At 46.5% G+C, this 13,938-nt stretch overlaps 1 protein-coding gene across 2 annotated transcripts in view; it reads right to left on the bottom strand.

Annotated features, from left to right (window-relative positions):
* The window catches only part of LOC144094103 (cell adhesion molecule Dscam1-like), a 519,023-nt gene that overhangs the window by 328,712 nt on the left and 176,373 nt on the right, over positions 1-13,938 (bottom strand). For both annotated transcript variants that reach the window (XM_077628014.1, XM_077628013.1), the window contains exons 10-11: positions 1,695-1,846; positions 1,043-1,166 (exon numbers count right to left, since the gene is read on the bottom strand). In XM_077628014.1, coding sequence (XP_077484140.1) covers positions 1,043-1,166; positions 1,695-1,846 — 276 coding nt within the window. The remainder of the gene's footprint in view (positions 1-1,042; positions 1,167-1,694; positions 1,847-13,938) is intronic.

A 13,938-nucleotide genomic window follows, 5' to 3' on the forward strand; every position in this document is an offset into this window, starting at 1 on the left:
AGTAGTGCGAGGTCGCATCTAACCTAAACCGATGCAAGAGATCAGTCGCCATACAAAGGGTCATGAACTTTAATTCCAACTTAGAAGAACTTCTATTTGGGTTAGATGGTTCATATTGCTCCTATGTCGTTCTTCTGTTGTGTGTGTGTTTTTTCGGCGGTACTGTTTTTCTTTCTACTTCCAATGTGGCGAATTATAAGCAATAAAATGACGTTGAGTTATATAATTATCAATCTACCCCGTTTCCAGCACGGGTAGCTCTCTTCATTTCCCAGCAATAAATCTTCTCTCTCTCTCTTTAGATATAAATGTGTTTTATGAGTTGAAGGGGACACTGTGATCGATTAAGCGCAGCCCTGCCACAGAAGCTGTTACAATTATCCTGTCCACGCTAAAAACTATAATTTCCCACTCAGACGCAACGATATGTCGGCGTTCAGCTATAAATTACGCGCACTTGTGACGCATGAACATAGTCCAAATTCTTTGGCGCTGTTTCTTAGCTGAATCAATGCCAAACGAATTTGTCCGTCATAGTATTACTTGTAGGCAGCAGCAGGAATCGCGAACTTCCAACGCATCAGTAAGAACAGTGGTGTTACAATTGAAATCTTAAAAAATTTTCACAAACTTCATGGCGCAAAAACATGGGTGGATACACCACACAGCCGCAGCGGTATATGTTTGGGAACGTAATTCGCTGGTAGCTTAAAAGGTGACGGGTAGCCGTGTTCTTTGTTGTGAATTGTATGGACATACAGAAGCGCAGAATACCGTCCGGCCCACTGAGAAAGAAATTGAATTTCATTCGCAAAGTGTCGAATACAGAAGGTTGACTTAATTTGGTAATATATTCCAAGTGACTCGTAAACTAAATTCGCATTCTCCCATACATCGAGTCCGCTGCTGTTGCTTCGATTAAAACTTTCTTTCACTCGTTTCAAGGACATTCCGACCGGCGTACAATATTTTAGGGCAAAGTTAGGCGGGCGAAGCAGTGGGATATGTTATCTCGCTGCGAGTGGAGAGCGGCGGGCCTTACATCCGAGCTTGAGCCGTGCCGAGCCTTGAGCAGAGTCGCGATCGTTGCGCACAAGGCACTGGTACATGCCGGCGTCCTCCCTCGACACGGGCTGCACCACCAGGGAGCGGCCGTCCGGCGACACCTGCGAGGCCGATACGAAGTACCAATCGCGCGGGCAGTGAACACATTCCTCAAGAAGCAATGACAAAACGCTTGTTCACATTTTAGCGTCTTCATGCTTCAATTCTTTTAGGTTGGTGCTGTACTCATATGAAACCTTAGAAGCTCTTTCTATTGTTGCTTAGCACTATGCGTTTTCATTTCGGGGGAGAGGAGCTCAGAATACGCTTCCCAGAAGTCAGCAGAAGTATGACAAAAAAGTTGTGAGCACGTGGCCTCCAAATATTCTGCCAACCGATAGATGCGGCAGCAGGTCCATATGAGCCGGCGGGCATAAAAAGGCTAGAAAGGAACATTAAGAGTGAATTGTGAATCCTCGCTAAAAAACTGCTGAATCTTCGTAGAGAAGTTTCTGACGTTTGAATCTAAAGCGCCAGTTAGACCCCTCCAGAAGGGTGCAGAGTTTCAAACCATAGCACGAAGCATGATGCCTATCATGATTATGTTTGCGCGGGTGCATGATTACTTCATAAACAGGGCAGTTTCTCACCAGCACCCTGGCATCGCCGGGCCGCAGTGCTCTGCCGTCCTTGATCCACACCATGGTGGACACCGGGTGCCCCGAAGGAATGCAGTTGAAGGATGCCGCACCACCCAAGTCCACCGTCTGTCGGTCCGGGTGGACAACCGCTGACAAGGGTGCTGGCGACGACGCAAGGTAAGAGAGACCGTGTTGCAAGGTAACCACACGCGGACATAAAATCGCGCGCTGGCGCTTGAAAAGAGATTGGGCTATTTGATGAAGTTAGGTGAACAATCTGACTTCTTTCAGGTGTAACAAGTATGACGACACAAAAAATTATACCACAACACGCTGAAAGCTGCACATCAGCATCAAGATGAAAATGAGCGGTAGCGAAGGACGCACTGTCCGCCGCCAGCAGAAGTACTTGCACTCATAAATATTGCGCAGCAAAGCACAACAGAGAACATTAAATATAAGGCGTAAGAAGCATCTCCGTTAATCCTTGCGCTCGACAGCTCTTAGCAAGAGACATGTAACTATGGGCATTGACGCACATTGACCGCTACACTTAAAAAGTACTACGTCCAATTTGTCCCTTTTTTTGTTTGATCTCGATCTGTCTAAACTATCAGCACTAAAGTAACGATACGTAAGAATTACTTGCTTGCTGAGTATTTGAGCAGCATACGCATTATTCTGGGGTTCATTAGGCCTCGTGTGTAGTAACATTAAAAGCCCTAAATCTAAAGCAACTATACGACTTGTGCGTACGTCGAACCGAGCATATGAGCATATAAGCTCCTCTCTGAGCTTGCTCGAAGACTGCAGCTCATGTTTTCGTCTCTATAGTTCCGAGCAGTCAGGTTGTTTTTGATAAGACGCGTTTCCTATACGTAAATTCGTTCAAATGGTGATGCATACACCAATGAACCAGGGACACCATCGCAATGTGGGCCATAACCGACAAAATTCCTGTACATAAAGTACATTGTGAAAGGAATTCAAAGTCGCAGTTGGCAAATGAGCGGTAAAAGTAAACGAAAACTTGAAGTTCATCAACTTTTTGATGCAAAGGCAGGAGAGTTCTTCAACATCGCATTCCCACATTTCTTGTGAAAATCCACGTAGAAGCAGCTAATGATCAACATTTCCAGCATGTTATTTTGTGAGGTAAAAAAAAACTCTTGGTTGGTCTTTTTGCATTTTCTCCTGGTTGATTGACTGATTGATTGATTCAATTTTATTTCTCAACATTCAGACAAGGCATGCTTGTGAAGACATCTGGATCCCTAGCTAAAAGCTAGTTGGGATCCATGCAATTCAGTTTCAAAGAAAATTACAGGCATAACTAAAATTAATTCAGTTTCAAAGAAAATTACAGGCATAACTAAAATTAATTAATATTCAGAGCACCAAGCCTCTTTTACATACGCATACAAACACACAAAAATACATGAAAAAAAAAACGCTGGCTTCACTCATTGTTTATAATATTTCTTCAATGACTCAGGAAGAGTTTTACTATTGTCACGTGCTGCGCATGGGCTCTGAGGAATAAAGAAGACGTGCGGCGGCTGGAAGTAGAAGAGAAAGTCAAGTATCCTGCCGCCGGCGCACCAGGCTCCTCTCGACCTGCCTTGTAAATATTATTTGTAAATAGAACCTGTAACAGTGTGGTGGAGGTGCTGGGTCGATCACCACGGACCCCTCTCGCAACCGCTGCAGCCGAAGAATCGCCGGATTGCCACCGTTGCCCGTGCAAATGCCCAAGGAGGCCGACGCACGTTTGACCGGCGCCGCAACGCCCGCTTGGCAGCACTACCGTGAGCCGCGGACGTTTTCCGGGAAGGCTGGCGAAGACGTGGATGATTGGCTCACCCATTACAAGCGGGTGAGCAAATACAACGGCTGGGATGCCACTCTTCAGCTGGCCAATGTCGTCTTCTTTCTCGATGGCACCGCGCTAACTTGGTTCGAAAACCATGAGGCATCAATAACAAGTTGGGACCGCTTCATGGAAGAGCTCCGCAGCTGCTTCGGGGATACTGTTGCCAAACGAAAATGCGCTGAGCAGTCTTTGCTTCAGAGAGCGCAAGTGCCTGGAGAGACCTGCACGACTTACATAGAAGAGGTCTTGAAGCTGTGCACAGTAGTTAATCCCAGTATGTCCGACGAAGATCGCGTTGGTCATCTCCTCAAGGGCATCGCAGAGGACGTCTACAGCTTTCTTATTAGTAAAGAAAATTTAGACTCGCCCACGGATATCATCAAGCACTGCCGCACCTTTGAAGCTCTAAAACTGCGTCGAATTACTCCCAAGTTCGGTCGCCTGCCTAACGTCACCACCTTCGCCAGCGTGGATTTCCACGAGCCTGTGAATGCGGCGACTCTCCCTGATGTCATTCGTCAAATCGTGCGTGACGAACTCTCCCGGCATCAAGATCTTGCGCGCCGCAGTGAGGTCCCGTATGGGAGCTCTTCTCTGCAGGCGGCTCCCGCCTCCCGCTCCTCCCCTTGGAGTTTGTCTGCCCAGGCCCCTACCAGTGCTACTCGCATTGATTACAGCGACGCTCCCCGGATCACCCGCCCCGGCCCCAGGGCGCCAGCTCATCCGCAACGCCACCTGCGGCAGCCGGAGTACGATGGTCGTTTCGACACTGGCTACGAGGAGTGTTATCCCGAGTGCCCCCCCCGACCCACCACTTTGTTACCGCTGTGGTATGATCGGTCACATCTCTAGATTCTGCCGTCGCCGGGGCCAATTTTCCCACTCCCAGCGCCAATGGTCGAACCCTCGCCTGAGTTTCAATGCGCCTGTTCATGACCGTGTCTTCACATCGTCTCAGCGCCCATCCAGTTACGCGCCACCACGGAACGACTCCCCTGCCTTTGACCGAAGTCTGACTCCACCTCCGCACCGCTCTCGCCGCTCGCCTTCCCCCCAACGTCGTTCCCCACCGTCCCCGGGAAACTAGCGTGTGCGGCCGATGGAGGTGCGGTCGCCGGATCATCGATAGTGCCAATTCCTCTGCCCATTGTTATGTTAAGGAACCGCCTTGAAGTTTTAGTGGACGGTATTTGCGTCATGGCCTTAGTGGACACTGGTGCCACGGTGTCAGTGATGAGTTCAACTTTCAAGAACCGTCTGGGTCGTAAAATAATGTTCGCTTGGGATCGTGCTGTTATATTCCGGGGTGTAGGGGGAGAATCATTGGTTCCGATTGGTATTTGTTTTGTGAATGTAGAGATCGCTGGCCACATGTTCCGAACTGAATTCACGGTGCTCCCTCGTTCTACGCATGACATCATCCTCGGTATTGACTTTTTGCACCAGTGCGGCGCTACTCTCGACTTCCGCAGTGGTGGCATATCGTTAAGTCCTGGCCTTCGGTCAGCTCTCATAGAAGACTCGCCAGTGGTTGCCCAAGTGTTTTCTGTCTCTGAAGATACCGTCGTTCCAGCAATGTCTGCCATATTCGTTCCCGTTGTGTCCTCGAGCACGATTTCTGATGCCTTCGATGCTGTGGTGGAACCTTGTTCCCTTAACTGTGCAAAGAAAAGTGTGCTAGTACCCCGCAGCGTCGTCCATGTGATTAAGGGCCATGCCACTCTTTGGACTGTCAATCATTCCGACGAACCTGCAGTATTGCCATGTGGTTTAAAACTTGCTGGCTTTGAAGAACGTTTTTCTGTACCAGTTGCCGCGATCACTGACAACGTGTCTCGTCCAACTAGACGCCGCGATCTGAGCGACTCTCAATTCCTAGCCATGGTCAACAAATCCCTACCCACTAGCGACCGCCAGGTACTAGTGGCCGTTCTTATGAAGCATGCGGACGTGTTTGACTTTGGTCGCGACCAACCACCGCCGATTCCAGCTTCCCGTACCCATCACATGATCAATACTGGATCTGCACAGCCGATTCGCCAGAAGCCATACCGCGTCTCGCCTTCCGAACGTCAGATAATCGATGAACAAGTCCGTGACATGTTGCACCGCGGCATCATTCAGGAATCTTCAAGCCCGTGGGCTGCTCCAGTGATCCTTGTCAAAAAGAAAGATGGCACTTGGCGATTTTGTGTCGACTACCGCCGGCTTAACACTGTCACAAAGAAGGATGTTTACCCGCTCCCGCGCGTTGATGATGCCATTGACTGCCTCCACTCAGCCTCCTACTTTTCCTCGGTGGATCTACGGTCCGGGTACTGGCAGATCCCGATGCACCAGCAAGACAAAGAGAAGACAGCATTCGTGACACCTGACGGGTTGTATGAATTTAACGTTATGACTTTCGGCCTTTGCAACGCTCCTGCCACTTTTGAACGATTTATGGATACGCTTTTACGTGGCCTGAAGTGGCAAGTTTGCATGTGTTATCTGGACGATGTTGTTATTTTTGGTAGGACCTTCGCCGAACATAACAGCCGCTTAGCCATTGTCCTAGACTGCATAGAGAGAGCGGGCCTCGTGCTGAACTCGAAGAAGTGTCGCTTCGGTGAACGCCAAATTACTGTGCTTGGTCATCTCGTTGACAAGGATGGCCCCAGACCCGACCCGCAGAAGGTTGAAGCTGTAAGCAGTGTCAAAGAACCCAAATCAGTGAAAGAGCTCAGGAGTTTCCTAGGACTTTGCTCATATTTTCGGCGTTTCATTCCCAAGTTTTCTGATTTAGCCTACCCGCTTACAAGTCTTCTGCAGAAAGACACCCCTTTCCACTGGACTCCCGAATGCGACTCCGCGTTTCGGCAGCTCAAGTTTCTCCTCACCTCGCGGCCAATATTGCGTCATTTCTGCCCGACAGCACCGACTGAACTCCACACTGACGCCAGCGGCATCGGCGTGGGTGCTGTGCTTATCCAACGCCATGAGGGCAATCAACACGTGGTCGCTTATGCAAGTCGCACCCTCAGCAAGTCGGAACGCAATTACACTTTAACAGAGCAAGAGTGTCTCGCCGTTGTTTTCGGCGTACAACGGTTTCGTTCGTACCTTTATGGACGTGCTTTTACAGTCGTCACAGACCATCACTCTCTGTGCTGGCTGGTCAATCTACGCGACCCCTGCGGTCGGTTGGCCCGCTGGGCGTTACGCCTCCAAGAGTTTAACTTCAAAGTGTCTTACAAAAGTGGCCGCCAACACGCCGACGCAGATTGCCTCTCGCGGCTGCCGCTCACGGTTACTACTTCCGATGATGAAAACTTCGATGACTATCTCGCTGCCGTTTCCCAAGAGTTTCCAGATCTTGGCACTTTCCAGATGGAACAACGCAAGGATCAGCACTTGGCGCCGCTTTTTGCCGAAGCCCGTGACCCGACATCCGCAAGCCCTTTCTGCGTTCGCGACGGTTTACTCTACAGAACGAATTACTCGCCTGGAGGTGCGCGCTTTCTCCTCGTCGTTCCGGCTACTCTGTACTCCTCTGTTCTGCAGGCAATGCACGATGACGTCACGGCTGGGCACTTGGGGTTTGCCAGGACCCTTAACCGCATCAAAGAACGTTTTTACTGGCCAAAAATGCGTCACATGGTTCAGCGCTACGTGGCCACCTGCGTGCAGTGTCAGCGGTTCAAGCTTCCCACGACTTCTCCGCCTGGACGCCTGCATCCTTTGCCACCTCCAAGCACGCCATATGAACAAGTTGGACTCGATCTGCTCGGCCCGTTTCCCCGCTCGTCCAACGGTAACCGGTGGATTATAGTGTGCGTTGATCACCACAACCTTACTGTGAGACCGCCGCCCTACCTTGCGCCACCGCTGCTGAGGTCTCGCTCTTCCTTCTTCGTGCTGTCATCCTCCGGCATGGACCTCCTCGAGTTGTTATCAGTGACCGCGGTCGCCAGTTTACGGCAGACGTTGTGGAAGAGCTTCTGCGTCTTAGTTCATGCCATTTTCGCCACTCGACGCCGTACCACCCCCAGACTAATGGACTGGTTGAACGTACCAATCGGACACTCACGACCATGCTGGCCATGTATGTCGATTCCCGCCATAAGAACTGGGACGACGTGCTTCCCTTCATTACATACGCCTATAACACGTCGAGGCATGAAATAACTGGTTACAGCCCATTCTTCCTTCTTTATGCCCGTCCGCCTCGAAGCTCCCTCGACAGCATCTTACCTTTCTCTCTCGACACCGAGCCTTCTATTGCCAACACTCTATGTCGCGCTGAAGAAGCCCGTCGGATTGCCCGGATACGCACCTTGGCATCACAGCATCGCTCTAAGCAGCGTTATGACCGCCGGCGCAAGGATGTCTCCTACCTGCCCGGTGACGTTGTATGGTTGTGGACGCCCCTACGCAAGCGTGGCTTATCAGAAAAGCTGCTATCCCACTACACAGGCCCGTTCATCGTTGTTGCTGGCCTCAATGACCTCAACTATGTCATCTCTCCCCAATCAACGCAAGGACGCCGCTCAAGGACAACCCAGGTCGTGCATGTCGCACGGCTGAAGCCATTCCACTCTCGGGACCCCGATTGATTGACTGGCCCAGAGGGCTTCGTCTGCGAACGGGGAAATGTCACGTGCTGCGCATGGGCTCTGAGGAATAAAGAAGACGTGCGGCGGCTGGAAGTAGAAGAGAAAGTCAAGTATCCTGCCGCCGGCGCACCAGGCTCCTCTCGACCTGCCTTGTAAATATTATTTGTAAATAGAACCTGTAACACTATGTTTGAGTTCACTTGGAAGCTTGTTCCACAGCTTAATACCAACTTCCATCCAAATACCATCCTTCTTTCTCCATAGACATTTTTCGTTTTCGGAAGAAGGAAATTTCTATGAGTGGCGTTGCGAGTGCATAGTGGTGGGATACAGAATAGCGATGAGTGTAACGGGTAATTGTCTTTAAGGCATGTGTGTATTGTCAAGACAGTCCTGTATTCAAGTAATGATTGTAGTGGCAGTATATCCATCTGTTTAAAAAGAGGAGCAGTGTGGGCGTTGTATCCTGAATGTGAAATGAATCGAATTGACCTTTTTTGCAAGACCCTAAGTGGTTCCAAATAAGATCGGTAGGTGTGGCCCCATGATTCAATGCAATATGATAACTGGCTTTGAAAAATTGAGAAATAAATAATTCTGAGTATGTCATTACCAAAATAATCTCGGCATTTGTACAGTGCAAAGCATGCTGCAGCTAACTTTTTACAAAGCGCCTGAATGTATGGCTTCCAGTGTAGGTTCTCATCTAGAATTATTCCAAGGTAAGTGATGCTATTGACAAGTGCAATAGGTGTTCCCAGCCATTGCACGGAAGGCAGGTTTTCATGTATGATTTTTCTGGAGCTCCTAAATATTATGCATTTTGTCCTAATAACATTTACAACAAGTTTATTTGAAATAAACCAGCTGCACAAAGTTTCCAATTCTCGGTTTGCGGTGCTAATAAGTTCCGTTGTAGATTCATGAGCACATAGAAGAGCAGTGTCGTCAGCATACATAAAAACAGAGAAGTGTTGTGTGAAATGCGGCAGGTCATTAATATACAAGGAAAAAAAAATCGGACCAAGGACTGAACCCTGAGGCACACCAGCCGTAACTGTTTCAAAGTCAGATTTTACACCGCTAAGTTGGATCATTTGCCGCCGATTATTGAGATAACTTCTGAAGAATTCTAAACTGATACCTCTAAACCCGTAATGCACCAACTTTTTCAGTAAAATTTCGTGATCAACAGTGTCAAATGCTTTCTTGATGTCCAAGAAAATTCCTAAGACTATTTTATTATCATTTAGGAAAGTGTTGATCGTGTCTGTTAGCGATAGACGGCCGTACCAGTTGATCTGTTTGGTCTAAAGCCGTGTTGTTGAGGAGATAGCAAGGCTTCTTTCTCGAGAAATATTTTCACTCTCTTTGCAACGAGTTTTTCAAAAAGTGTGTTTATGCAGCTTAATATGGAAATTGGGTGGTAATTCTCAACGTGGTTACGGTCACCATTTTTGTGAATCGGTACTATTCTTGCTAGCTTAAGCAGATCGGGATAGGTGGAGGAATAGAAGGCAAAGTTGAAGATTTTTTCAAGTGGCTCGCATAAGATATCAATGCATTCCTTCAGCGCAATAGAGGCAACGCCATCACATCCAGCAGATAATTTCGATGAAAAATGAGTAGCTGTATATACAATCTCATCTACTGTAATATCATGGTATGCGAAGGACACTACAATGTTTTGCGGAGGAGGGAGGTACTCAGTGCAGGGGCAAGTATTTCCTATACTAGCACCAATAGTGGAAAAATATACATTGAACGTTGTAACTAGATTTTCAATGGAGATCCCCAAGATTTCTATGTCAGGCATAATAAAGCGATTTGCTACGGGTTTAATAACAGAGTTAATGATCTGCCACGTAACTTTCGTACTGTGGGCATTTTTCAAAATTAATTGGGAGTAATACTCTTTCTTGCGGGACCTTATGGCAGCAGTAACTAAGTTTCTTGCTCTCCGAAACTTTACTAAGTAATATGAATTACCTCGCTTTTGCTTACATTTGGTATGCCAGTGATCTTTTTCCTTAATAAGTTTCAAAATAGCTTGTGTCATCCAGGGACAGATAGGCGTGCTATGGTATCTTTTGATTTGAGGTCTAGAAGATTGCAAAACTGCCGTGGTTAGCCTGTCATTAAATTCTTGGTATAGGTCATTTACATCAGCTGAGTTGATCAAGCTAAAATCTACCACTTGAAGACATTTCCTCAACTTAATAACATCGATGCTGCAGTGGGGGTCAGATGTTTTACCCGGGGCAGCTTGTTCCAGAGGAAAAAATATCGCAACAGGATAATGACCTGTAAGGGATGCTTTATATATGGAACTCAAACTAGATGATGTGTCGAAATTGCAAAGTATATGATCTAATGACGTCGAAGAAATGGGAGTCACACGTGTAGGGCCTATAACTACATTACTGAAGCCATATGACTGTAATAAGTTAGTATATACCACACTGTTATCACTTAAACAGTCAATATTTAAATCACCACAGATTAATACTTTGACTCTTAGATTTCATAAGTTCATGAGCAGCGATTCAAAATGGTCAAAGAAGAGCGATAGAGAGCTACTTGGAGCACGATATACGACAGCAATTGTAAGGTTCATACACTGAACAACCAAACAACCAAACCAAACTTCGACTCCCCTGTACGGTGCCGTTTTTTCGCTGACGACTGCGTTGTATATCTGCCTATTCAAAATGCGGAGGATCAATATGTGCTGAATGACTACCTTTCAGAGGTCTCAAGGTGGTGCCTAGTCTGGCAAATGTCACTAAACACGTCTGAGTGCTCAAAAATGACATTTACGCGTAAAAAGTGCGCTCTTAATTACACATACACAATAAACGGTGCAGCTGTCTCCCCCGTAAACGAATACAAATACTTGGGGGTTGTATTCAATAGCAACTTGAGTTGGAGTTCGCACATCGGGCATATAGTCTCAAAGGCGTCCAACAGGCTTTGGCTGTTAAGAAATCGTCTAAAGCACTGCACATCTAAAACTAAATTAGCAGCTTACACTGCACTCGTACGGCCATTACTGGAATACGCAGATGTGGTTTGGGATCCGCACACCCAAGTAGATGTACAGCGCATTGAAGGCGTTCAAAGGAAGGCGCTTAGATTTATCTACAACGCATATGGAAGGCACGTTTCGGTTACTAATCTATTGGGGGAATCTGAACTGCAGACACTTCAATCTCGTCGCAAGTTGCACCGACTAAAAATGTTGCATGGGATTGTTAATAACTTAACAAACATTCATTTTGAGACCTACATGGCATACAACACTTCACGACCAACGCGCAATAAACACAATTTGACAATCATGGTGCCACAGTGCCGAACGAAAGCGTATCAGTTTTCTTTTTTTCCAAGAACGATATTGGAATGAAACAGGCTTCCGTGTGACGTGGTCCGTTTGACAGACCAGAAGTCTTTTTTATCTGCTGTCATATCGTCATTTTAAGCGCAGTGTGTTCGTTCATGCTCTTTTGTTTGCTTTCTTTTGTATTTTAGGTAACCGAGTGCATTTAACTTTGCTCTTTGTCTTTCTATAAAACCCTGTGTGTTAGCTTTTGCTTCTTTATCCGCATTTTTACTTGCTTTGTTTTGTCGCGATGTACGATGTATCCTTGTACCGCTCCTGCCTTGGCCACCAAATGGAGGCTGGCAGTATTGAATAAATAAAAAAAAAAATCAAAGCCAGCAGAATATGAATTTGTCAACCCAGGACGAAGCGATGAATGCAACGATGTTTTCACGTATAGACCAACTCCACCGCCTCTCGTAGAAGTTTTTCTACTACAGGAAAAAAAATTGAACCCTTGGATATTGTGGAATTCCCCTTCATGTAGCCAAGATTCAGAAACGGCTACGTAGTCAAACGTAAATGAGTGCTCAGCCATTAGACAGCAGACATTATCTATATTCTTTTTCAAGCTTCGAACATTGCAATGAAGCAGAGAAGCACAAGCATTTTTTTTCATAAATTGGTTTGCTAGATGCACACTGTCCATGATTTACGGTCGATTTTGGTATCATGTTCATTGCAAGAATCTCGCCGAGAATGTCGTATGGCCCAGCAACCGGACCGTCCGAAAAATAAATGGAACTGTCGTAACATAATTACTAGAAAACCCAACGTGATAATCATTGCTTAGCGTGGTGCATTAATTCCAGGCTTGAATCATCATGGTTTTACGAAACGAAACTATCCATAAGGTGCGCAAAAAAACAATCATGCCTCAAGATTCAGTATTGCATCTTCTCTTAAATATCTTATGTGAAACGCATGCAGGTCTCATCAACCGGCTTACGCATGGAGTAGATTTGTAATTAGAGTGTAATTAATAATTAGCATCTAGCCAACCACGTACCAATACAAATGTTTCTTCACGAAGTGTCTGTGAAAGTTCTATAACTTTCCAATGTATCTGTATGGCTGTGCTTGGTTGGTTGCTAATGAGTAATTACTTGCTTATTACAGATTATGCGATTAATCTTGTTTCTCACCACGATGTTATGTTAGTTTTGCTCCTCTCAACTTCGTTATCGGTGATCATTGTACCGTCGATCTTGCTACGCGCGAGATTTACAGACTCAACAAAGCGGTGTTAAAATCTTAACGCTGTATGGCACCAGAATGATGTTCCGTTAATTTGACCAGGAGAGGGTAGGCAAATGGTTTAGATTATCTGCGGGTAGAACTACAGAAAGCACAAGAATATTTCTGCAACTAAAGCTTTTGTTTACATTACGGATCATGTAGCGGTCTGCATTTGAAATGCGTATAGTGGATTTTCTATACAATATCACCAGCTTTGAAACAATGATTGCGTTCTGCACTACTGTCTTGCGAGGACAATCATTTTGCCTGCAAGGTGCAATTTACAAACGAGGTGTTTCTGTTGTGGTCCGGGGACATCTTCGTGGCCGTCGCGGTTGCTCCAGTGCACAGAGCTTTGGAAGCAGGATGTTGTCAGCCAATCAATACAGAAGTTCTCCGAACACTTTGAATGTGAAAAATGGTACATAACTGCTATCAGACCATGTGTTGATTGATCCCGATAAAACGAAGTAACCGGCAAACATTCTGTCGGTCAGAAAGCACACTAAATGCAATTATCTCTAATTTATCATGTTAGACGTGGCTCTCATTCAGCGTGCATGATTTCCTTTGAAAGAAATTGTATATTTTGTTTCCATATTATTTTCCCATCTGGCGCAACGCTCGCGGGGCCTTCCGCGCATCACTGGCGGTGCCTTTTATTGGTATTTGTCGCAAGCGTGGAAGATGGCGTACTTGAAGCTCCAACGGCTACCGTCCGCCGAAGCGGACGCGGACGCGCAGCAGGAATGTAAAATTGCTCTGGATGCATCTTCAAATGGGTTGCGCTTGTAATCTGCACGTCAATAAATCTGTGTGCCTTAAATGAATGAGCGTTTCGCATTAATTTCCATCACGCACGAAAAATTATCTCTCCTCTTGGTACTTCTGAATGTGGCCCAAGTAAACTAAAAGACAACTGAAATGATGTCCAATTAAGGGAAGTGGGCTGCGAACAAAGAGTAGGCTTGAATAATATGAGATTAACTTCTTCAATCAAAAACAGTAGCAGCGAGAAACGGAGACCAAGAAGCAACACAAACACGACGAGGACGATGATGCATCGTCCTCGTGGTGTGTGTGTTTAGTTCTTGGCCTTCAGTTCTCTCTGATGCTGTCTTTAATTGATCGTGTACCAGCTAGCTCAGCATTCACCCTTATTGG

This window comes from Amblyomma americanum, chromosome 6, assembly GCF_052857255.1.
Source record: "Amblyomma americanum isolate KBUSLIRL-KWMA chromosome 6, ASM5285725v1, whole genome shotgun sequence".
Classification (NCBI taxonomy): domain Eukaryota; kingdom Metazoa; phylum Arthropoda; class Arachnida; order Ixodida; family Ixodidae; genus Amblyomma; species Amblyomma americanum.